The following is a 23,687-nucleotide window of genomic DNA, read 5'->3' on the forward strand; positions in this document are numbered from 1 at the left end:
CGTCCAACCTCCCAGTCGCCTGGCGTCCCGGTCCTCCTGACTTCCCTCCCGCTCCCTCTCGGGGACTCTGCGCCTCACCAGGTGCCCCCTCCCAAACTCCATACCCGTTTGCTCCGGGTCCCCACCTCGCACCACATAACCCCTCTCCATCTTCCTTGGGTCTTTGCCCCTTAACCTAGTGCCACTGTCCCTATCATCCCACCTGACCCCTGGTGGCGCGTCTGTTTTCACCGACGACGCCCATCCAGCCTCCGCTCCTCCAGGTCCCTCACCCAGGCCTCCCGCCCATCCTTCCTCGTCCTCCGGACCCCTCTCGGGCCTGACGTCCTCGCCCCCGCCCCCATGGTCCCAGAGCCCGGCCCTGCCAACAACAGCACCCCGGACTGGGGGTCGGGGCCGCCGTCGGAGCCGGCGGGCAGCGGCTGGGTGGCGGCCGCGCTGTGCGTGGTCATCGCGCTGACGGCGGCGGCCAACTCACTGCTCATCGCGCTCATCTGCACGCAACCCGCGCTGCGCAACACGTCCAACTTCTTCCTGGTGTCGCTCTTCACATCGGACCTGATGGTGGGGCTGGTAGTGATGCCGCCCGCCATGCTGAACGCGCTGTACGGGCGCTGGGTGCTGGCGCGCGGCCTCTGCCTGCTCTGGGCCGCCTTCGACGTGATGTGCTGCAGCGCCTCCATCCTCAACCTCTGCCTCATCAGCCTGGACCGCTATCTGCTCATCCTCTCCCCGCTGAGCTACAAGCTGCGCATGACGCCCCCGCGCGCCCTGGGGCTCGTCCTGGGCGCCTGGAGCCTGGCCGCGCTCGCGTCCTTCCTGCCCCTGCTGCTGGGCTGGCACCAGCTGGGCCGCGCACGAGCCCCGGCCCCGGGCCAGTGCCGCCTGCTGGCCAGCCTGCCCTTCGTCCTCGTGGCGTCGGGACTCACCTTCTTCCTGCCCTCGGGCGCCATCTGCTACACCTACTGCAGGATCCTGCTGGCCGCCCGCAAGCAGGCCGTGCAGGTGGCCTCCCTCACCACCGGCACCACCGGCACCGCCGGCCAGGCCTTGGAGACGCTGCAGGTACCTGAGGCGCGCAGGGAGACCTGGGCCTGTGGGATGGAGAGGAATGAGCAGCCGCGGGGTGCCCACCGGGCATCCATCACTTAATATATGCACTTGCTGATGACCTCCAAGTGGCCATTTCCAGCACACACGACTCTTTAGCACTCTAGACTCAGTGCGGACTGTCCACAGGACAGCTCTGTCAGCGCGCGGGGCAGGCTGGGAGAAGGTACCGTGAGCCAAGGGAATTGAGGGTGTCCCCACCCTCCCTACCTTTCCTGTCATGGCAAACGTCACCATCATGGCATTGCCCCACGGAAACTTAGGAATCATTTTTTTCCCTCATGCCCATGGGGGCCATTATCAAGGCCTGTCCGTGCTGTCCCCTGAGGGCAGACCACCTCCCATGCCACCCTCCTCAGCCAGACCACCATGGCTTCTATCCCGGAAGCCCTCACTAGTCTCCTACTGGCTTGCCCTACTTCCTCTCCACTCCTGTCTGTCCTCTGCCCAGGAGCCAGAGTAATGAACAGAACAAAGTCACTCCTAAAAGAGGAGACCCATGTCTGGGTCTGGCCTGGGAAAGTGGTCCTGCCAGCCTCTCCAGCTTCACCTCCTCCCCTAGCCCTCTCTCCTTCTGCACTGGCCCTTCTGATGTTTCTCGAAGGCACCAGACTGCGGTGTCCAGGCCTTGGCATTGCTGTTTCCTCTGCCTGGACGGCTCTTCCCCTGGCGCTGCCCTGCCTGACTCCTTTTCAGCTCACAGGTCCCCTCTTTCCGGAGTCTGTCCCTGACCACTGTGTCTGCAGACCCACCTGCGCTCCCTCACCCTGTTAGCCTCTATCCTAACCGCAGGCTTATATGTTGACTTGTTCATGGCCTCTCTCCCCCACGAGAGTGTAAGCTGTGCACATCTGGGGTAGTTTTGGTCCACACTGTACATCCTGGGTGCTTACTAATGACTTGTGAGTGCTAAGGCCCTGCCGTGTCTGGAGTGGAGTGGCTGCTCTTGTCACTCAGGCCATACGGCACCCGACTCTTGCTGTCTGTTGTCCTAAACCCCCAAGGAATGGGAGTTTAGGTTGACCGGGCCTGAGGCCCAGAGAATTCGGTCACAGGCCTCGAGGAAGGTCCTGACAGGGCTCTCTAGTCTTGAGGTAGCCCCAGGTGGAGGAGGCTCCTGTAGGATGGGGGGGGTCCCTGGAGGTTTGGGTGGATGGGGGCTGAAAGGCAGGCCCTCCGAGCGGCTTGCCTGACCCACCCCGGCGGTGCGGCTGGGAGCTGTAGCTGCCCCGTCGGCCAGGGTGGACAGGAGGTCCTCCCCCCTCCATCTGTTCTCACTGGAGGACATTCCTGAGTTGCGGTAGGTGGCCGTGACCCTGACTTGGTTCTCCAGCCGTAGGAAGGCTGCCATGGGCCATCCCCACTGTCCCTGGGTTCTCGTAAAGGAGCGTTTCCCAAACTCGAGGCACCTTGGACTATCGGCCTTCTTCCCACCCACACACACCTCAGGCGTCTTCTTTCTTCTGTAATTTGCGTTTTCCTCTTCATCACCTCACTTATCTTTTTACTTCCATGCATTTGTTTAGAAAGGAAACTTCTTATCTCTTCCGGAAATGGAAACTCCGTACCTTTGCGGTAAACAGAAGGTGGTCCCAAAGGCGGAGTCAGTGCGAGGCAGGAATCCCAGCAGTGCTGCTGATGTCCTGAGGGGAAGTCAAAGCCGCCCAGCCCCAGGCCCGCTTCCTCTCTGGTGCCAGCGGGTTGTTATTGTTAAAGACAGAGAGGCATCGACACCCACTTTTTCTCGACACAACCAGAAAGGGAGCTGGGAGAGTGCTGGGAAAGGCTGATGTGCTCACTCTGTCATTTAGTTCTGTTATGGTTCATCGTCCACTTCCACGCCTTGGGGAGCCCCGCGCCAGTGACTAAGGATGCGAGGAGGTGGCTGGTGGTGGGACGGGTCTGGATTCTCCGTGCCAGTGGTACCCGTGACACCCTTTTCTGTCCCTGAGGCTTCCTGGCTGGGGCCAGGCTTAAACCTGAGCCTGTGGCCGCCAAAGCTGGGCAGGAGCCCCGGGGTGCTGACTGCTGCAGCCCCACAGTTTCTGAGTGCCCACTGTGTGCCGGCTCCTGGCTAAGCTCATCCCCCAAACACCCACCCAGGCGAGGACTACCATCATCCCTGTTTGACAGATAGGGAGCCTGGGGTTCAGAGAGAGCGGGGAGCTGTCAGACCCCACCACTTCCCAAACCACTCAGCTCTAAGCCAGCCTCTCGCATGCCTGTTGTCCTTGTTGTCTGCACAGTTCCCTGCATTTTGGGAATTTGTTTCTGGGACATGGCCTCTACTCCATCTTCCCGGGTCACGAGCCCTTTCCTCCCACCCAAGCTGGCCTGCCCCTGAGACTCAGCTTCCTGCTGGGCAGTGGAACTCTCAGTGCCTGGACCTAGAGGAACTGATGAGAATGAACAAAATTTGGAGAGCCCTTAGCTCCCTTCCCCAGTCCAGCCACTAGCTTCTCCACGGAGGGTGGGGGAGTGGAGCGGGACATGGGTTTCTGAAGCCCCAGCTCCTCTGGGTTTGAGGACATGGTAACTGCGCAGGCTTGAGTATTTTAATCTCTCCTCCCACCCCCCACATCTGCCTAGTTATGTGAACAGGCTTTTCAGAAGCCAGTGGTCAGCTCGGTGGTTTCAGCCAGGCTTTCTTGGCCCCGCTGTGAGGTAGGGGTCTCGCTCACAGCTGAGGCAGACACCGGGCTAGGGATGAAGAGTGGGGCATGGCGAGAGTGGTTTCAGAGTGAGTAGATGCTGCCAGCATAGGGGAGAGAGGGAGAGAGACAGAGAGAGATCTGTGCCAGGGTGGGATGGTGCTCGTCGCCGGGAGGGACCAGTGTGGGAGCTCAGCGTTGGAGAGCGGCGGGAGGGGGAAGCAGGTCTGCCGGGGCGTTTGCCTCCCCAGGCTCTCGGTCTCTGTGCCAGGACCTGTGCTGTGCCTTTGGTGTGGAGCCANNNNCCCCCCCCCCCCCCCCCGGTGTCTTCCTCTGCACCTCGTCTTCCTCCCCTTCACCCACCCCTGTCTCCTCCCGGTCCATCTCGCCCCCTTCTCTGCCTTCTATGTCCTCCCATCTGCCTCTCCCCCTTCTCTCCCATCAGTTTCTCCCCCTCTCCTCCTCCGCCAGCCTTTTCCACCCTCCCTCACCCAACTCTGCATCACTTTGTGTTAGCGATCTGTCTTCCCTTCCATCGCTGTCCTTCCTCCTCAGAGGAGGAGGCTGTGATCACAGAAATATCTCGGAGGAGGAGGAGGGGGCTGAGCTGGGGAGAGGCTGACAGAGGAGCAGTGCTGAGCATGGCAGCCTTGGCTGGTGCTGGGAACAAGGTGGCCTGGGGCAGCCAGAGCTGGCTGCAGGCGCTTGTGCACCTGGCTGGTCAGGGGTTCAAATCCTGCCTCCTTCCTATCTCTGCTGATGACTTTGGACAAGTCATTCAGCTCCCACTACGCCAGGGTAATGTCACTCATCATATGAGGCTGTTTGAAGAGTCGGTGAGATAACATATGTCAGCCTGGCACAAACTAGGTGCTCAGCACGCGTTAGTTCCTCCCCTTTCCTCTTGGTGGTAAGATACGTGGTTCTGGAGAAATCATCCCTTTGAGCCTCTTTGGGGAAAAAATCCGCCATTGCTGCCAATAACAGCATCATCACCATAATCAGAGCTGAGCTGGACTCTAACAGCAGAAATGCTGGCTGACACTTACATGGGGCTTACTGTGTGCGAGGCACTGATCAAGTGACTTTGTGCGTATTATCTTCATTAGTCCTTACTACAACCCTGCCAGGTAGATGCCACTGTAATTTCCATTTTACAGATGAGAAAGCTGAGGCACAGAGAAGTGGATCTCCCTGCCTGAGGTCACACAGCATGTTAGTAACAGAGCCACGATTTGAAACTAGACTGTCTGGCTCCAGAGTCTGTCTTAGAACCCTCACGCTAGGAGTAGGTGATCATAAAAGTTTTAAATTACAGGAGGGAATACATAAATACACTTTAAAATAAAAATCCAGGGGGTGCCTGACTGGCTCAGTTGGTAGAGCATGCAGCTCTTTATCTTGGGGTCGTGAGTTCGAGCCCCATGTTGGGTGTAGAGCCAGCTTAAAAAAAAATAGATAAAACATTAAAAAATATCCAGCCATAGAGATGAAGTGAAAGGCCTTCCCAAGTCCCACCCAGTCACCTTCCATTCCCAGGGACACTCTTATCGATTTAGGATATGTCTTTCCTCTCCTTTTTCTTTGTGTTTTCGTGTTTGTCTATGCACCCAAAGGGACTTAATGCTTCGTTTTGTGTATTTTTTTATTTGTATTTTTTTATTTAAAAAACTTTTTAAAGATTTTATTTACTTATTTGAGAGAGAGAGAAAGAGAGAGACCACAAGCAGGGGAGAAGGAGAAGCAGGCTCCCCACCGAGCAGGGAGCCCGACGTGGGGTTCGATCCCAGGACCCTGAGATCATGATCCAAGATGAACCCAGATGCCCCTGTTGTGTGTATTTTTTAAGGAAATGGAGTCCTGTTGTGCCTATTATTTTGCAACTTGCCATTATCACTTATATATTGATATGTCTTGGAGATCTTGTCATTTGACCAATTACATTCTGTTAAACATCTGTGTCGTCGTCTGTAGTGTACGTATATGCCGAGTGTACAGACCTCCTCGGGTATTTATTGCACGGGGGAACCTGTCTGTGGGACTGCCTCCTGGAAGGGCACCTCCAGACTGTTGTCCAGGCGGCTGTCCTCGGTGGCGATAGGGGCATGCAGACAACAGCACTCGGCCGTGAGGGCAGAGAGAAGTGGGCAGGTGCAGCTGGCATCAGCTAGACCTCAGGGTGAGGCCAGTGGCTTCCACGGGCCTCTGCTCCATGAGGGCCTCTGGTGACAGTATTGGGGGTTTCTGTAGCCCCCTCCCCCCACATGGAAGCAGTATGATGAAGTAGAAAAGTGCAATTTCTGGAGCTAGAAATGACTTTGAATCCCTGACTCAACCCTTATCTGCTTGTGTGACTGCTGGCAGGTTCTTTTGCCTCTCTGACCCTCATCGGCAAAATGGGGATCATAATACCTACCCCATGTCAAGGCTGAATGGCATGATGAGTATTAGATGCTGACACATAGTAAGTGCCCCCTAAATGCTGATGATGGTGCTGATTGGGGTCACTTGGGGTGCTTTTCTTTGAGGCCTTGTACCCGGACAGTGTGACCTGGGGAACGGCCCCTATCCTCTCGGTGCTTTGGTTTCCTTCTCTCTTCCCTTTTGCCTGTGTTCTTGGGTCAACTCTTTGGGGAGAAGAAGAGAAAGAAAAACCCAGGGTTTTCCCAGGAAGATTCCTAGAGAGGGAATCTGAGGCCATCTTTAATTCCTTCTCTGGAGCTCCCTTCCCAGTGATTGCTTCCCACCCAGATCTCTCTCCAGTGTCTCAGTTTCCCAGTGCCCTAGAGCCCTGACAAGATCAGGGCTGTCTCTTGCCCTGTCCAGGTTGCCAGAGGTCAGGGGGGGTACCTGTGTGGGTGTCTCTTCTGGAGATGGTAGCTCCCTCCCTCCCTAGTGTCTATCCCCATTGATGGCAGCAGTTTGAAGGCATGGCAGATCTTTGGGGGAAGCAGGAGCCTCGCCTCCAGGCTGACCATGGTGGGGCCACAGAAGCCATATAGAGTCTACCCTGGAACAGAGAAAAGGAGAGAGACAAAAGAGAAGAGCAGAGGCCTTTCCCCTCCCTTGCTACAACATGGCGAGCATTTGTCCTGACATCTGTGCTGCTTTGGGGAGCCTGAGCTGCTGGCAGAAGGTGCTCAGAATTTCCCCAATCTCCAGCACATACCGCTGAACCGACCTCAGGGCTACCGCGTATGTAGCACTTAACTCTATGTCAGGCACTGTGCATGCATTTATTATCCACAGCCTCGCAACGACTCCACAAGCTGAGTATTGTTTTTCCCATTTTACAGATGTGGAAACAGAGACTGTCTCAAGATCACAGAGCGAGTAAGTGGTGGAGGCATGACTTGAAGCCAGATCACTTGTCTTCCAAGTCCATCTCTTACCTCTGCACAATGCTGCCCCACCAAGACAGAGGGGAGCAATCAAGGGCTTCTCTTAGGCTGCTTTTTGTGAATTTGTGCTTGGTATTCATATAACCAGATTTCACCTGGATAAACTGAGCGGTGGGAGTTACAGTGTGCTTTATCTCCCCTCTCCTGCCCGTCACCATTCTAGACTCTGACCCCTTGATCCTATAGAAAGAGAGCATATACTTGGGGTTTCAGCACCATGGACAGGACACTAAATCTGGATACCCTGAGGAGGCATGAAGAGCAGGGCTGAAAGGGGGCCCCTGAGCCTGAGAGCGGGGTGGGGGTTCGGCTTTGGTGCTCCCTGGGACTGACACATCCTCTTGGCTTTGCCTCATCCGCCCCCTTTCCATCTGCGAAGGTTGCCTGGGAATCTGGTTCCCTTCCTGCCTCCTTCTGACTCTTCCAATTACCCTATACTCAACCCACCTCTGGCTCCCTCAAGAGCTAAGCTGGGCTCTCCTGCAGTTTAGGAAATGTTGGAGGAGGGGCACCTGGCTGGCTCAGTCGGAGAAGCTTACAACTCTTCATCTCGGGGCTGTGAGTTTGAGCTCCACGTTGGGTGTAAAGATTACTTACAGATAAAGTCTTAAAAAAAAAAAAAAAAAGAAAGAAAGAAACATTGGAGGAATCCCTTGGTCCCAAAGGCCAGGCATGTTCCCAGGCAGCACACACAACCTTTACACAGCTCAATGAACTGTGCATACCTTGGCGTACTGGGATTTACTTAAATTATAAATGTAAGTTGGTCTCACTTTGTGTAAAACTGAGGTATGAAAATCCAAATTGATTACAACACGCACTTTAGACGGGGGCTTCCTGTCCCAGGTTCCGTGGGCCTTGGGGCTTTTGTGGCTGGACCTCAAGGTGGTCTCTGAATCCGCTGGAAATGTGGGATGTTTTCTCCTTCTCTGGGTGCCTGTGCAACAGTTTATAAGCTTTTTGTTTTCTGGGGAAAGGTTTTATAGATTGCAGCGGGTTCTTGATGAGCTCAGGAGGTGGAAATAGTTAAGAGAACAGCAGGGCTAAAGGATTGTCCAGTGCAGAGCTTTTTAATGTTTTGGGACTGCTGGTCGCCAGTTTGCAGAGTCCGATTCTAACCTCCTCATGCCTGTTTCCTTCGATGGCTGCTGCGGGCAACTCCTTTCTCCTTTTCTTCCCCGCGCTCCAGCTCTTGAGGTCAGTGTTGGGGGGTAAAGATGTCTGTCGGTCCACAGTGTAGTTTGAGTTGTAAAATGCTGAGGTCACTAGCACCCCTAGTAGTCTAAAATCGATTTCATTGTAATCATTTGCTCTGTGCACATGTGTTCAGAAAAGCACTATATTTTGCACAGCACTAGGGTAATGGTGCAGGCAAAGTCATTACTCCCAAACAGGAGGAGAATCTGTTTATGAAGAGAGGGCCATGCCCTGGGCAGCAGCAGGACCTCTTTTGTCAAGTACTGTTTAATTGCAACTCATTCTTGTAGGGCCAAAGGCTTTGTGTGGTGCTGGGGCTCGCAGTCACGTGTGTTGACTTGGGCTGACTGTTGTCCTTTGCGAGGTGGGATCTTCTGAACTGTGTGACTGTGTGGCTGTCTCACTGCCCTTCCTAGAGCTCCTTGTGTCAGGGTCAGGGCTCAGTGCAGGGCCAGGATCGGGGCTCAGTCTACTGTTGAGCTCAGGGTAAGGTTGGGCTCAGTCCAGTCCAGGGTTGAGGCTCTGTTTGAGACCTTGGTTATGTAGGTCTCAATCTATGGTAACTATCTGGGCTCAGTCTGGGACCATGAGCAGCACGTGGTTTATTGCTGATGTCAGGGCTTGGTCTTGAGCCAGGATCAAGGTCAGGTCTACTGTTGGGGAATCTGAGACTATAGTTGGGGCTCAGCCAAGGATCAGGAGGGCTCAGTTTATTGCTGGTACTAAGGCTCAGTCTAGAATTAGGATCGAGGCTGTCTGTGGTTGGGATCAGGGTCAGACTGGGGCTCTTTCTCAGGTGACTTATGTATGTGGCCTTCTGTTCCACAGGTACCCAGGACCCCACGCCCAGGGATGGAGTCAGCTGATAGCAGGCGTCTGGCCACCAAGCACAGCAGGAAGGCCTTGAAGGCCAGTCTGACACTGGGCATCCTGCTGGGCATGTTCTTTGTGACCTGGCTGCCCTTCTTCGTGGCCAACATAGCCCAGGTAATGCCACTACAGGGGGCAGGTGAGTCCAGGCCCCTCTGGGGAGGCCCTGAACTGCACCCCAGCCCAGACATGGGGATGGAGGAGGGGGGCTGCCTCTCATGGCATATGTGTTTGTGGGTGCCTGTCCCATCCGTGCTGGCTGGGGTGGTCGGTGAGCCTGCTCCGGGACCGAGCATGACGTACCCCGTCTCTCCAGGCTGTGTGCGACTGCGTCTCCCCAGACCTCTTCGATGTCCTCACGTGGCTCGGTTACTGTAACAGCACCATGAACCCCATCATCTACCCACTCTTCATGCGGGACTTCAAACGGGCCCTGGGCAGGTTCCTGCCATGCCCCCGCTGCCCTGGGGAGCGCCGGGCCAGCCTCGCCTCGCCCTCTATGCGAACCTCTCACAGCGGCCCCCGGCCGGGCCTGAGCCTGCAGCACGTGCAGCCACTGGCCCTGCCACCTGACTCCAATTCTGACTCCGGCTCGGGTTCCGGTGGCTCCTCAGGCCTACAGCGCACAGCCCAGCCCCTGCTGCCTCGAGAGGCCCCCCGGGAGCCCCCGCCCTCTGCCAGGGTTGCTACGGTGGTCAATTTCTTCAACATCGATCCTGTGGAGCCCCAGCTGCAGCTGCACCCACTTGGCGCCCCCACGACCTGACCCGGGCTTGGAGCCGGTGAGTGGGGAGCTGGACCGGATGGGACGGAATCCCCAAGGCCTTGGACCAGCTCTCGGCTAAGGCTGGAAGGCTGCAGGCCTCTTGGGAGCCCTCGGAGTGCCAGTGGGGTGCAGTGAGCCAGCCCCCACTGCCCACCCCCCTGGGGAAAACAGCTGGCTCCGATACAGTTTTCTCCAGGATGCCCCCACTGCCGAGTGTAACCCGTGGGTGTGTGTGGAGGTGGCTGGAGGACTCTGGCAGAGGGGAAAAGGACTTCTCGGTTCAGGTTAGGGTGAAGACAATCATCTTTGACATTTGATGAGACTGCAGGGGAGGGATGCCTGTCTACAGAGGCGGGTGAGTGCGGGGCTGAATCCCTCACTCCTCCAAGTGTCGTCCTCGGGCCACCAGCATTCGTGTCACCTCCCTGGTGTTTGTTAAAAATGCACCCCCCTCCCCATACCCCTCCCGAGCCCTGCTGAGTCAGAACCTGCATGTTTGCAGAAGCCCCAGGTGAACTGTGTGCACAGTGTAGTTTGAGAAGCGCGGGCTTGGATGATCGTTAACCGCAAGGATGATTTGTTTTCAGCCTGGACAGCGCCTCAGGATGTGTGTGGGGCTGCACAGAAAAACATCTGACCTGGCAGTGAGGAAGGCAGAAATTTGAATTTCTGCTCCACTACTCACTAGCTCTGGCACAGGTCCCTTAACCTTTCTGAGCCTAGGATTCCATGTACAAAGTGGAGGGAACAATGCCTGCTTCATAGGGTGTCACGAGAATTACGAGAGCATGTGTAGAGGACCCAGGACCCACAGGTGGTGCTGCTGTAGGTGGTACCTGCTGTTGTCACCACTCTGGGGCATCCAGCCCCCTTGGCCTCTCGCTGTGGGCCAGGAAGGGCTGTTTGTTCCTGCTATTTTTCCCATCTCCCTCCTCCTCTTCAGGCCTGGCCAGATCCCACCACCTGACTGACCATGGCTCCCCAACTTTTTGCTCTGGGTGCTGGGCGGGGCTCCCATCCCCGCTTCCAGGCTGCTGCACCGCCTCTCCTGGGGAACAAAGCAGGAGCTGGTGGTTTCTTGCTCAACACCAGAAGTAGGTCTCCCTCGACCCTGGACTTCCTTGGATGTGGAGGGGAACCAACTGATGGGTCTAGACCAGCCCATGGCCCCACCTCTTCCTGGCATTGCCTGGGTCAGCCAGGGAAACAGGAGTGGCGGCCACTCGAGTCCTCACAGCAGAGTGCAAGAGCTGTCCCGGGTGTGGGTTGCTGCCCTCAGGCAGGTCGGTGGACCCTGGCACAGGGACCTGGGTTGTTTTTCAGGGGGGATTCTTGGTTCCCACAGTTTACCTGCCATAAGGTCCTTTTCAGTCTGAGGCCCCCCAGATCCATCACCCCAAACTCCCAGGGAGCCCTCCACTAGTGGCCTGGCGCTCTCCTTGGTGCTGATTAGATTCAACTCTGGCCCCGCCACTGGCCACAGAGGGGTCATGGTGCTTCTTGGGGTTTCCCCTCTGCCCCCAGGCCTGCCCGAGTGGACTCTCAATAAACACCAGCTGAGGCAGTGACCGTGGTGTGGACTGGATTTGCTTGAGGGTCCCCTGGGGTTGGAGAAGCAGCTGGTGAGGTGGGATGAGACCCTGGGCAACAAGAGCAGTTAAGTATTTGTCGAATGGACAAGCAAACTCACATATGTGCGGACCCATTCAGCTCTAATATTCTAGTTCCTTCTGCTGTCCTCCTCCAGGCTGCCTCCCCCCCAGAGCTTGTCAATACTTTCTCTGCCTGGGTCTTGGTTTCCCCATCTGCACAATGGAGGAGAACCATCTCTGGCCCCCTCATTCAGGGACAGCAGAACACAGGAGGAGGCTCCCGTGGAGACAGATAACAGTGGCCGAGAGCTCAGGCTCTGGAGTCTGACTGGAGTTTAAGACTGACCAGCTGTGTGACCTTGAGCAGGTTACCTAACCTCTCTGGGTCTCAAGAACCTTCAGTAACATGAAGATAATAATAGTAGCTACCTCATAGGGTTATTGCTGGGTCAGCCGAGACAACCCACGTAAGCACTCTGTCCTTGCTAAATTCTCAATGAGTGGTACCTATTATTTTTATTATAATCGTTATCTCCCCCTTCCTGCTATAGGAAATCCTTCCCCCATGTAATTCATTCTTGTCACCGGGTCCACTTCCCACCCACAGTGCATGCGGATTCAGCATATGTCACACCACGCTGTGACACTTACAGGGCCACCATGTCGCACAACCGGGGGACCCTTCACATCACGTCCATGTGACCCAAGCTCCTGGGGTTCTGCAGTGCACAGCCTGCGCGACTGTACAGGCACATATGATTGCACCTCCCCAGAGCAGAGAGTCCGCTGCTGGCTCCCCATCTGCCCCTCTCTGTAGGGGCATCATGTGCCTGTGGGCTGGCGGGCAGCCCTGGCGTGTGCATGGATGAACAGGCATCCACCTGGATTTACTGGGGCCGGGGGAGCCCCCAGGGCCCCCAGATGGCCACCCAGCCCCCACAACTGTGGCCTGAAATACAGGAAGCCCAAGGCTGGTAGAGTCCTGGGGCTCTAAACCATGCTCGGTTGTCTCTGCAGGGCTCCAGCCTTGCTTCCTTGGGGAGGGAACACTGTCTTCCTGTGAATCCCCTCCTTCCAATTCCTTTCTTTTCAGTCCCAGTGCCTTCCACTTGGGAAAGGCACTGGTGGAAATTCGGAGGTCACGTGAGGCAGCTGGTGGAGGGGTAAGGAAGGGCTACATGGAGGAACCTCAAAAGGCAGCTCAAGGCCCCTTCCGCGGTTCGTCCAGCCCTGGGCAGGGCCCCTGGGCCTCCCTGGCACAATCGGGGCAGCCCCGTGGGTTGGGGCCCATGCCGTGGCTGCAGATCTGAGGGCTCTCAGCCGGGCTGGCAGTGGCAGGAAGGGAGGCTCCTTCAGACTGGTCCAGCCCTGTGGGCAGCTGGGCTCGGCCTGGCTCATTGGGTGTGGCCACTCTGGGGTTGTGTCCGGGTGTGGTGGTGTCTGATGAGGAAGTGGCTGCTGCCTGGTGAGGCTCCTCGGGGGCCAGACTGCCCGGGGCCAGCAGGAGCCCCTTTTCATCCCAGCCTGGCTTGGTTTGGATGCCCACAGTCTTCAGGATGACGTCCATCTGCTTGGCGTAGTCCAAGTGGCCGCTGACCTGTGGGAGGACAGTGAGTGAGGGCCACGGGGGGTGGTCAGAGCCCTGCCCTCCCCAGGGCCCCCAGCTGAGCCCTTTGGGCCTCACCCTCTCCCTCAGCAGCCTCAGCCACCCGATCACCAACGCCAGGACTCTAGCTCTCAATGACTCTCAAACCCAGAGGGGGGTGGGAAGCCTCTGAGTTCACGGCCACTCTAGAATTTATTACATAAAGATGAAGGATGTTTTCTCTATACAGTCTGGGTCCTTTGGGGGCAGAAATCGTCACTAAGACAAAGGTTGAGAACTCAGAAGAAGTGCCCACCTTCTTCTGCAGAGAATAGAGATATCCCCACTTTTGTGTTGGGCTGTGTCGGTGAGTGAAAAGTAGGGGTGACTGAGAACGCCCGATGCCTCACGGGGATCATGGACAATGCCCAATGCGTCGCATGTCCTTCATACACTGTGGACGAGTTTATTGGATACAGGCCATTGACAGGTATTGGCTGCTGACTCTAGATGAAGGACTGGAGCCACGGAGAGGTAAGGTGACTTGCCCAAACTCATAGAGCTAGGACGTGTCAGAGGTGGGTTTTGAATCTGGGCCGGTTCTCTTCATAGAAGACGAGTTGGAGAGGGGAACCTGGAAAATCATGGCCATTTTACCAAAGAGGAAAGCAGTGTCCAGAGAGGGACGGTGGTTTGCTTAATGACACATGACACGTGAACAGCAAGGCCGCATGGGGCTTGAGATGCTGCATGTATAGTCTACTGGGCTCAGATCTGCTCCGGAAATGCAGCCGCGCGCTCTCCCCCCTCCCCCTACACCCAGTCCAGGGGGGTCTGCTTCAGTGCCAGAGGCAAGCGCAAGACAGAACATTCCTTTTTGTTTAGAAAGAAGACAGGAAAAACACTGGGGACACTTAGGGAACCACACAAAGGCTCAGTTGATAACATCTGCATTTCCATTTGAATCACAAATCACACTGAGCTATTCAAATGAGTTTTCAAGAACACAAGAAGACAATTCCCTGTAGGGTTTGGTTACTTTCTCATAACCAGAACCTGCTGACTTCTCCTTCCTTCCTTCCTTCCTTCCTTCCTCCCTTCCTCCTCCCTCCCTCCCTCCCTTCCTTCCTTCCTTCCTTCCTTCCTTCCTTCCTTCCTTCCTTCCTTCCTTCCTTCCTTCCTTCCTTCCTTCCTCCCTTCTTCTTCTTCTTCTTTTTTTTTTAAAGATTTTGTTTATTTATTTGGGAGAGAGAGAAAGAGAAAGACAGCACAAGCAGGAGGGGCAGAGGAAGAGGGACAGAGAGAATCCAAAGGAGACGACACACTAAGCATGGAGCCTGACATGGGGCTCGATCCCACGACCCTGAGGTCATGACCAGAGCTGGAACCAAGGGTCAGATGCTCAAGGAACTGCACCACCCAGGCGCCCCTCATTCCTTTCTTTACAAATGCTTCTGAACAGTGTTCAGTGAACACACACACACACACACACACACACAACACATGTATACATGCATACAAGGGGCGTTTTCGATCCCTGGGTTCAGGGTGGAGGTCAAGGTGGGGCAGTGTCCTCCCACAGACAGTGGAGGTTACTGGCTGCCAGGCACTAGAAAGAACCTAAGTTTGGCATCACAGAAACAGAGGTCCCAGCCTCAGCTTCTCTTACTAGTAACTGGGTGAGTCCCTACAATGTCCTGAACTCCAGCTTCTCTTCTGTAAAATGAGGATCACGACACCTACCTTGAAAGTCTACACAGAGTTCAAGGGCCTGGCACTTTGTAGGAACTGGCATACGTGACCTCTAACTATCATGTTCCATATATGGTCCAAAACACTTTCATAGGGACATTACCCAATTAGAGTTTGTGCTACCTACCTCCTGGGGTGGGTGGGAAGAAATAATACACACAAACCACGAGGTATAGCCCCTGGTACATTGACAGTGCTGCATAAAAATGAGCTCCCTTGCCTTAGTGTCCTTGGAAGGGGTGATGGGGGACAGAGGGCAGGGCCTTAGCGGGGCTGATCCATTTGGGAACCCAAAATGGCTGCTGAAGCTCTAGCCATCACACCTCAATTCCAGCCAGCAGAAACCCAGACCCACAGGGACAAACAAGAACTGTTGAAGGGCTGGTGCTGGGCCTGGTGGAGGCAGACAGCCACTGGCTGTAGCTGATTTCAGGTGGAAATCCCACCATGCAGCTCTTCTAGAATGCACAGCTCTGGCCTTCCTTGGCTCCACAATGGCCCAGGTTTCAGCCGACCCCAGTCTCTGAGCTGCCACTCTGCAAAGACCCAGGGGGACCACTCGCTGGCAGAGTCCCAATTTTACGGTTAGCCAAAGGGATGGGAGAGCCAAGGTGAGGTGGGCGGGAAAAGAATGTCTTCCCGGTGGCGGGAAGGTCTGCTGTGGCTGGTGTAGGACCCTCTCCCAGGCCGTCTTGATGGAACTGGGCCACCCATCGAGATTCACACTGAGTGTCGCTGGTGCGGACAAGCCCTCCCTGACCTTCCCACGCTGGCTGGGGACCGTCCCTGGGGCTCCCCTGTGACAGTGTTCGCTGCACCCCATCATCTTCATCTGCTCACACGTTTGTGTTCTCTGACGGACGGTGAGCCTAGGGAGTGCAGGGGCCACTTCCCGCTCACTCGGTGCCCACGGCCGCCCTGCGCGGTGGTGCGCTCAGTGCTGCCTGATCCGCGCCATGTGGATGGGCCTCCACACCGCCTGTCTGCTGCCTTGCAGGGCACCGTGGGACCTACCCGACCGGGGGCTGCTGTCCCCGCCTCTGCCTGCCAACGACTCCTTCCCAGCCCTTCCCTCCTGGGCCTCCGTGTCCTCATCTGTAAAACGGGCCCGCGAAGGCACCTGCGACGCGTGCGTAGGTGTGAGGCGTCAGGGAGCTGAGGCACGGGGCAAACTGCGTGACCTGGAGCCGGAGGTCACCGATGGGACACGTGAGCACAGTGGTGACGAGCCCAGGCTCTGGTGGGTTCCCCGGGCTCCACCCCTTGCACACCTGTACCGCGGGGCTGCGGTCCCTCCCCCACCACGACGCTGTGAGGCCTGATGACACAAGATCTCGAACGCACGCGGAGTAGCTCCTGGCACATGCTGGCTTTGCTACCGTCCGTTCCTGCCCCGCCCTGGGCTCCGTTCTAGAAGTCGGTGGGCATTTCCTGGGGGACATGAAGAGTCCAGAGGCTCCTGTGCTGGCTCTCTCGTCCCCCAGAAACCTCATGAGTTGGCCCCTCGGGTGGCGGAATCCCCCACCCTCTGCACCCCTGTCCCCACATGGGAGAGGCCGAAGGACAGGTGGGCGGCCCCGCCTTCGTCTGCTTCAATCGCCCCCACAGGAGACGCCCCTGCCCGCCCGCCGCAGGGCCAGCTCCTCACGCCCTGGCGGCTCAGGCTCATCTGAGACCAGAAGCCACCGCAGACCATGTCCGGGTCGGTAGCCGGTGCGGGGCTGGTTCACAAAGGCTCTGCCCGCGTCGGGCCAGCAGGGACAAGGCAGACCGTGCCAGCCTGGGCTCTGAGCACCGGGCAGCGGTGCGTCCCCCACAGCGGTAACGGCAACTGCACTTCCAGCAGCCTCTCCTCCAGCAAGAATTCTCAAGAAAAACAGGAGAGCGGCACAAAGGCAATGCTAATTACCTCCAATTACCCAGAAGAGAAAGGCCCTGCTCTTCGTGCTGCGCTCCTGGTCTGGTAAAGAGTGAGGGTCAGGTAAGAGCCGGAAGCCGCCTCAATGATGGTCTGAGGAGACAGAGGGGTCTCGGGGGCAAAAGAACCAAAGGGGGTGGCAGGGGCAGGAGAGGAGGGAACTAGTATTGAAATGAAGGCCCACAACGGGCCAAGCATCTTACATTACCTGTCTGCTTTCAGGCCAGCCTTATGTGGAACTGGGGGGAAGGGGATACGCTGGGAAGTGCTTGGCACTTGACCGCTGTCAGCCAACAATGTAGCACCTGGAAACCAGCGCTCTTGCTCTCATGCCCCGCCCCCCCGCCCCGCACTGCAAGAGGCTGCCTGGGGACGTAACTGCAGCTTAGCGCCCTCGAGGTGGCTCCTGTCCCACTGTCGGCCATATCTCCCTGAGCAGGAGCGATGCCCACTGGCCTCAGACCTGGGTTTGAGTCCTGCTTGGCCATGTGCCCCTCTGTGTGACCCTGGGCAAGTCCCTTAGCCTCTCTGATCCTCAGTGTCCTCATCTGCACAAAGGGGATGCTGGTGCCTGCAAAGGCTCAGGGCGGCGCTGGACATGGAGACTGTCCCACATGAAGCTCTTAGCTCCCTGTGACAGGCGAGTGCAGGGGGAGCCCGAGAGACGGCTCTAGAACCTCAAGTTTGGTGTGTCCCACCCCGTCCCCAGCAAGCATTCTCTTGCACCATCTGCACCCCCTGACCTAAGCCTAGTTTTTGATGTCCAGGACCACTGGGGGGTAGTGGGGCCTGTTTAATCGGCAGGCTCTGCTCCCAGAGGCTGATCCAAAGGTCTGTGCACGGGGCCCTGGGGTCTGCATTTTATTTATTTATTTATTTATTTATTTATATTATTATTTTGTCCCCAGGGTCCCTGGGGGGGCAGTGTCTTGCATTTTAAATAAACCCCCAGGTGATTCCAAGGTGGGGGTTTTTGGAACACTTTCCCTGCTCTGCATTCCACAGTGTCACAGCCTGGCCGTCAGGGTCCGGCCCCAATCCCTCCACCTGCATTCTCTGGGGGCTCTTGGTACTTCCGCGGGAACCGGACCGTCCTGACGAGTAACGGGCAGGGCACGAGGGAAGGCACTAATGTAGGGTGCACATCGGGGCTGCTGATGGGCAGTTGTGTGACAGGAACTTTCCTAAGCCTCAATTTCCTAGTCTGAGAAATGGGTATAATCACGGCTGCCCCCGGGGCTGGGTGAGGATTAGAGATAAATGTGTGTGAAGGACGTGGTGACAGAGCGCCAGCACAGAGACGGTGCCTGAACAGCAATTAGTTACACTCCCCCCCAAGTAAATTCTCATGACCTCCCTCCTCCGGGGTGAAACAGGCCGGTGTCCCTGGGGTGGGGGTGGGGGGGTGGCTGGGCTGGAGTCATGAAGCACCCCTGCGGGCAAATGCAGAGCCCTCAGTGGGACAGGCGATACTCACGACAGATGACAGGTCCACGTTCTCCACCCTCCTGTCCTGCAACAGCACGGGCTGCAGGCCGGCCACGCGGAGCTGCACGGAGGATGTGCGGTACACGAAGCTCAGCAGCCAGTCCCCCCTGCGGGCAGACAAGAGGGCGATGTCAGCCTCGGGAGCCGCCCCTGGCCCCGGGAAGCCCGGCCGGACCCGTGCACCTGTGGGCAGCCAGGGCCCCGGCTGCTCCGTGGAGCAGGATGGTGGAGCAGCGGCTGCTTCTCTGGGGATGCTGCCCGGGCCACGGCAGCTCCAGAAGGCTGTCCGTTTTGTCCCCCGCTGGGTCCCCAGAACTGAGAACAGTGCCAGGCATGCAACAGATGAGTGCCTGTTGGATGCATGCATGGGGACCCTGGATTACATCTCACAAGTCAGCATGTGTCTTCGGAGGGGTTTCCGGCTCCCAGGGTGGGGAGGGGGGTGCTGCTCTGGGGCTCCATGGGAAGAGAAAGGCAGTAGGGGTCCTCCTGGGGTGAGGGGACCATGGGGACTGGGGGCTTCCGTGCTCTGGGGGACGGAACTCAGGGGCCTGGTTTCCTGTCTGTGAGCTGGGGGGCCCTGCTCGCGCTCTGAGTCAGGTCCAGACCAGCCTCCAGGCCTCCCTGTCCTCAGGCATCTCGGAGGCGGCGAGGCTCGCTGCCCAGGCAGGTCACGTGCTGGGAACACTCCTCCACTTGCACAGGTGCAGTGAAACCCACTCCCGGCACCCTCATCCCTAGCCAGCCACACCCCTATGGTATCGAGAGAAAATAACCTTGGACTGCATGCTAACTTTTTTCAGGTACCGTGAGCATTGTCCATGGAGGACACGGTCTGAGGGGCCCACGAGATAGCCCTCCTCCTTGAACACTTGACTTTGTCCGGTTGAAGCTGGGCCAGCCAAGAGGGGTGCACATGGCTTTACCGCTCAGCAGGTCCGCACGAGCGGACACGCCTCGTCTCCCCTCTGCGGCCAGGACTGGCATCCAGCTTTGCACATCTGGTTGTCTTTTATTGAGACCGATTCTGACTCTGGTGTGCATGGCAACGTGAGACGATGTTTGCGTGCCCGTGTGGAAGAAGGGCCCCTCTCACAGTGCCGCGTGAGCCAGGAAGGGGCTCAGAGTCGGGGTCCCTGCCCTGTCTCCCTGACTGCTGTCTGGGGCCCGGGGTGTGGGGGTGCTCTCCAGACCCCCTTGCAGCTGGGCTTTGACCACAAGGGAGCTCTGGTGTTTATCACCCCAGAAGCCCCTGGAAGGACTGGGGCGCAGAGCTGAGGGGCCCTCTACAGGCCCTCTGGTTGTGTCCCACACAGAGCTCACCAGCCCTGACTCCCTCTCCACGGTCATCTGCCCGGTCCCCCAGGCAGAAACCAGTGGGGCGTCAGGCCCCCTTTTCCCCAACGGCCAACCCACCAGAGTCCTGCTGATTCTTATTACCTGCACCCACACCGGTCCCTTTGTCCGCAGCCCTGAGATCAGGCAATCCAGCCTCCAGGGACCAATGCAGCGGCCTCCTCCCGCTCTCCCTGCTCCTGGCCTCACCTCCCACATGCCACCATGGCTTTCCTGAAACGCCCATCTGACCACGGTCCTTCTCTCTTAGAAGCTGACCATGCCTCCCCACTGCCTGTAGGCTTTCTCTTCTAGAAAATTCTTTACTCTCTCCAGATAGCAATGCTTGCAAGTCCCAGCGATTATCTTAATATTGAGGGCCCAAGAAGCACGGTCTCTAAGAACGGACGGCTAAGTGGAGAAGAAAGACTCACTCGAGTCGTTGTACTGCACTAACCGTGACTTACGTGCGTCAGACACTGGCTACGAGGGTGGTCCGTAAACATTTCTGATAGAGACAGTTATAAATGAGCAAAGTCAGCGTCGCCCCTTCCACATTGTTTCTGTCTCCATTATGACAACGCTCTACTTAAAATGCTAATTGCTTCTGGCCTGCAATGTGTCTGCTGAGAAAAAAAAAGTTAATTGCACTTCCTTGTGTGCATGTACGGACAGAACAGGAACATATGTTAGAAGGTTCCATATCCTCTAAACTGTGCTGAGTAAACCACAGGGTCTTCCCCGGCATTCGAGACCCTTCTCCATCTGGCATCTGTCTCTCTTGCCCCGGGTGGGCCATGATCCCACACACGGGACCACACAGAGCCAGGCCCAAGTGCTGCCTTGTCAATTACTAGCTGTGTGAGCTGGGGCGAGTTGCTTGGCCCCTCTGGGCTTCTCCTCACTGCCTCTTACCGCCCAGCGTGGGCAGGAGCGTGCACCGAGATGGCACATCACAGACATGGTGCTCACGCACGTGAATATTCAGGAAGCATCTGGTCGGATTATGCTTCTGGCTCTGGGCCCGCTTGTCTGGCCCAGTCTTCCCGTGTCTGATGGGCTCTTATCTGTCCCCTCAAAATTCAGCTTGGACATCACCTCCCCCAGGGAGTGCCCCTGAGCCTCTCCACCTGATATGATTAATAATCTGCCCCTTGTGTGCCTGGAATACATGCTCTTTTGGGGACATGAGTCCCATGTCCTCCGTGTGTCCATTCTTGAGTCTTTTTCCTTTCTTAGGCAGAGAGCTTTTTTAAAAAAAGATTTTATCCATTTATTTGACAGAGAGAGCACAAGCAGGGGGAGCGGGAGAAGCAGACTCCCCACTGAATAGGGAGCCTGATGTGGGACTGGATCCCAGGACTCTGGGATCATGACCTGAGCTGAAGGCAGACGCTTAACCGTCTGAGCCACCCAGGTGCCCCTCTAGGCAGAGAGCTTATTGATGGCAAGCCTGTGCCTTAGTCCCGTATCCTGAGTTGGATCAGCGCTCCCTGGTGGGGGCCCAGCAAGCCAGGCTTCCGTGGCCCTCCAATCGCAAGTAAGCTCTTGGCTGCCGTGGTTACTCACAGGCCTGGAGATCACGTGCAGGCAGGGGTCCTTCCTGCTCCTTTTACCGTCGTCCCCTCCCCACAGGGTATTTGGAGCAGAGACCACGGGTGTGCCCCAAGAGGCTCTGAATGACACCCTCACCACGGAGGGAGACGGGCCGGCTTCAGTTCACATCCTGGCTGTGCTGTGTGACCTTGGCGAGGCCCCTGACCCTCTCTGGGTACAACGGGGAGCAGTACCACTTGCCCCACTAGCTTCCAGGGGGTTCACGAAAGCCCAAGTAAGTGGACGTGTTTGGAAAGAGCTTTATTAATGTATATTATACATTTACATATGTCTATTTTTTGGTAGTTTTGGCATGAAGCTCCCACCCTCCACCCCCCACGTTTAAGGAGGTTCGAAGCATGTAAAACACCTTCGGGGCCCAGAATATGAAATCGTGGTTGGTGCTTAGTTTGACCAAGAAACTACAATCACTGTTGGTCTGTGTTCCTTCCCCCTACTCTCCCTGCTTTCCTCCTCCTCCTCCTTTCTCTCTCTAGAGAGACGGCTCGGGATCTCACAAAATAATTGAAAACCAAGCTTATTAGCCTCAGGTTTGCAGCAGAACAGATGGGTTTAATAAGTTTTTGCTGTTTTCATATTGCACCCATGCAATTTTAATTCTTTCCCTTTGCTGTTTATGAAAAGCACCAAAAAAATCACGTGCTATGTGACCGGGCCCAGTTATTATAACGGCTATAGATTATTGGGCACCTACGAAGTGCCCGCCCTTTTCCGAAATAAGGTCGTTTAATCTCCCCAGAACCCCTCTGCAGGACGGACTATTATTCAGTAAGTAACTGGCAGAGCCAAGATTTTAACTGAGGACGGTTTTTTTTTCCTTTTTTTCTTTTCTTTTTTTAAGAGAAAGATTAAGAGCATGAGCAGGGCTTTGTGGGGGGGTGGAGAGGGGCAGAGGCAGAGGGAGAGAGAGAATCCTCAAGCAGACTCCCCACTGAGCTCAGAGCCAGACCCAGGGCTTGACCTCACGACCCTGAGATCCTGACCTGAGCCGAAATCAAGAGTCAGATGCTTAACTGACCAAGCCACCCAGGTGCCCTGACTGAGGACCATTTGACATCAAAGCTTCCATGTTTCTCTTTGTACATCCATTTCTGGGCATGTGTGTCTTAGTCCAGCAGGATCACAGAAGTCAGAATGTGTGGGATCAGAAAACTGGCACATTAAAAATTTGGGTGGATGTGTCCACTTGTTCTCCAAAAAGTATTTACTAAATTCAACTGTCACCAGCAGTGGACGGCCCTGCCCATTTCTCCACATCTTTACCAACACTGCATGTTATTCAAGTTTCAGCTGATTAAGTGTCTGGCTCTTGATTTTGGCTCAGATAGTGATCTTGGGGTCATGAGATCGAGCCTGCATTAGCCTCCAAGCTCAGTGGGGCGTCTGCTTGAGATTCTCTCTCTCTCTCTCTCCCTCTGTCTCGCCCCATGCTCTCTCTCTCAAATAAATAAATAAATCTTTAAAAAAATTACTGACTGTTTATTCTGTGAGTTCATGTGTAGATATCCTCTGAATAGTTTCTTAGATTTTTTATTGATTTGCATGGGCTTTTTATATATTATGGCTCTGTCTTTTGTTTCTTTGTTCTTCCTACCATATCCTAATTCTAAAAACTCAGCTTAGAGTATAAGTGAGAGAGCCAGACTGAGGGTCAGAACTCCTGTGTCCTGGCTAATGTCCTCTGACTGTGGCTAAAAATCATCTTTATCTTTAGCTCTGAACGATACAGCTGTTGCTGTGGGCTAAATCATCAAATGAGAAGGACTTTCCAAATCTGTTCCATTTCGTTTGGGTCCTACTTAGGATGGTTGGGCTCAGATCAAAATTAAATTTCACTGGCCTTCGTTTTCTCTTTTGTAAACGGGGATTAAAGTGCTACCACCACAGGGTTTGGGGGAGGATTAAAGGAGATCGTGATCACAAAGACAGGGGAGCAGGCGGTAAGAGTCTAATACTCCTGATATCCTTCCCCTCACATTGTGGCGTTGGTGTGTTTTCAGCTTTGACTTTTTTTTTTTTTTAAAGATTTTATTTATTTATTCAACAGATAGAGACAGCCAGCGAGAGAGGGAACACAAGCAGGGGGAGTGGGAGAGGAAGAAGCAGGCTCACAGCGGAGGAGCCTGATGTGGGGCTCGATCCCATAATGCCGGGATCATGCCCTGAGCTGAAGGCAGACGCCCAACCGCTGTGCCACCCAGGCGCCCCTCAGCTTTGACTTTTTAATAATTGTCTATTTCCGTGTGTGTCCTTTCGACTAGACGCGAGTCTTTCTCATCGTGCCCCTCTTTGCATTCTCGTGCCCAGCTACGGTCTCGTAGCTGCATTCCCCAACCTCAGCTGGGAGCCTCTTCCTCCCCGCAAACCTGAAACATACTCTTCAGGCTTGGGAATCCAGCACTTTG

General features: G+C 55.8%; 2 protein-coding genes across 8 annotated transcripts in view; one reads left to right on the plus strand and one right to left on the minus strand.

Annotated features, from left to right (window-relative positions):
- The first annotated feature begins 342 nt into the window (after window positions 1–342).
- Window positions 343–11,563, plus strand: HTR6 (5-hydroxytryptamine receptor 6). The gene is made up of 3 exons (XM_040619367.1): window positions 343–1,065; window positions 9,188–9,346; window positions 9,546–11,563. Exons 1-3 carry the CDS (start codon window positions 343–345, stop codon window positions 9,993–9,995), a joined length of 1,332 nt encoding a protein of 443 aa, XP_040475301.1. The 3' UTR covers window positions 9,996–11,563.
- A 521-nt stretch (window positions 11,564–12,084) lies between these two features.
- TMCO4 (transmembrane and coiled-coil domains 4) overlaps window positions 12,085–23,687 on the minus strand; it is an 89,847-nt gene continuing 78,244 nt past the window's right edge. For 5 of the 7 annotated variants that reach the window (XM_040645876.1, XM_040645875.1, XM_040645878.1 and 2 more), the window contains 2 exons: window positions 18,320–18,437; window positions 12,085–13,184 (listed from right to left, as the gene is read on the minus strand). In XM_040645876.1, the coding sequence (XP_040501810.1) occupies window positions 12,789–13,184; window positions 18,320–18,437 (514 nt within the window). In that variant the 3' untranslated portion in view covers window positions 12,085–12,788. Of the gene's footprint in view, window positions 13,185–16,833; window positions 16,936–18,319; window positions 18,438–23,687 lie in introns of those variants that run through there. The other 2 variants (XM_040645881.1, XM_040645880.1) reach the window with 2 other exon arrangements.

Source organism: Ursus maritimus, unplaced genomic scaffold, assembly GCF_017311325.1.
Source record: "Ursus maritimus isolate PB19 unplaced genomic scaffold, ASM1731132v1 scaffold_32, whole genome shotgun sequence".
In the NCBI taxonomy this organism is placed as follows: domain Eukaryota; kingdom Metazoa; phylum Chordata; class Mammalia; order Carnivora; family Ursidae; genus Ursus; species Ursus maritimus.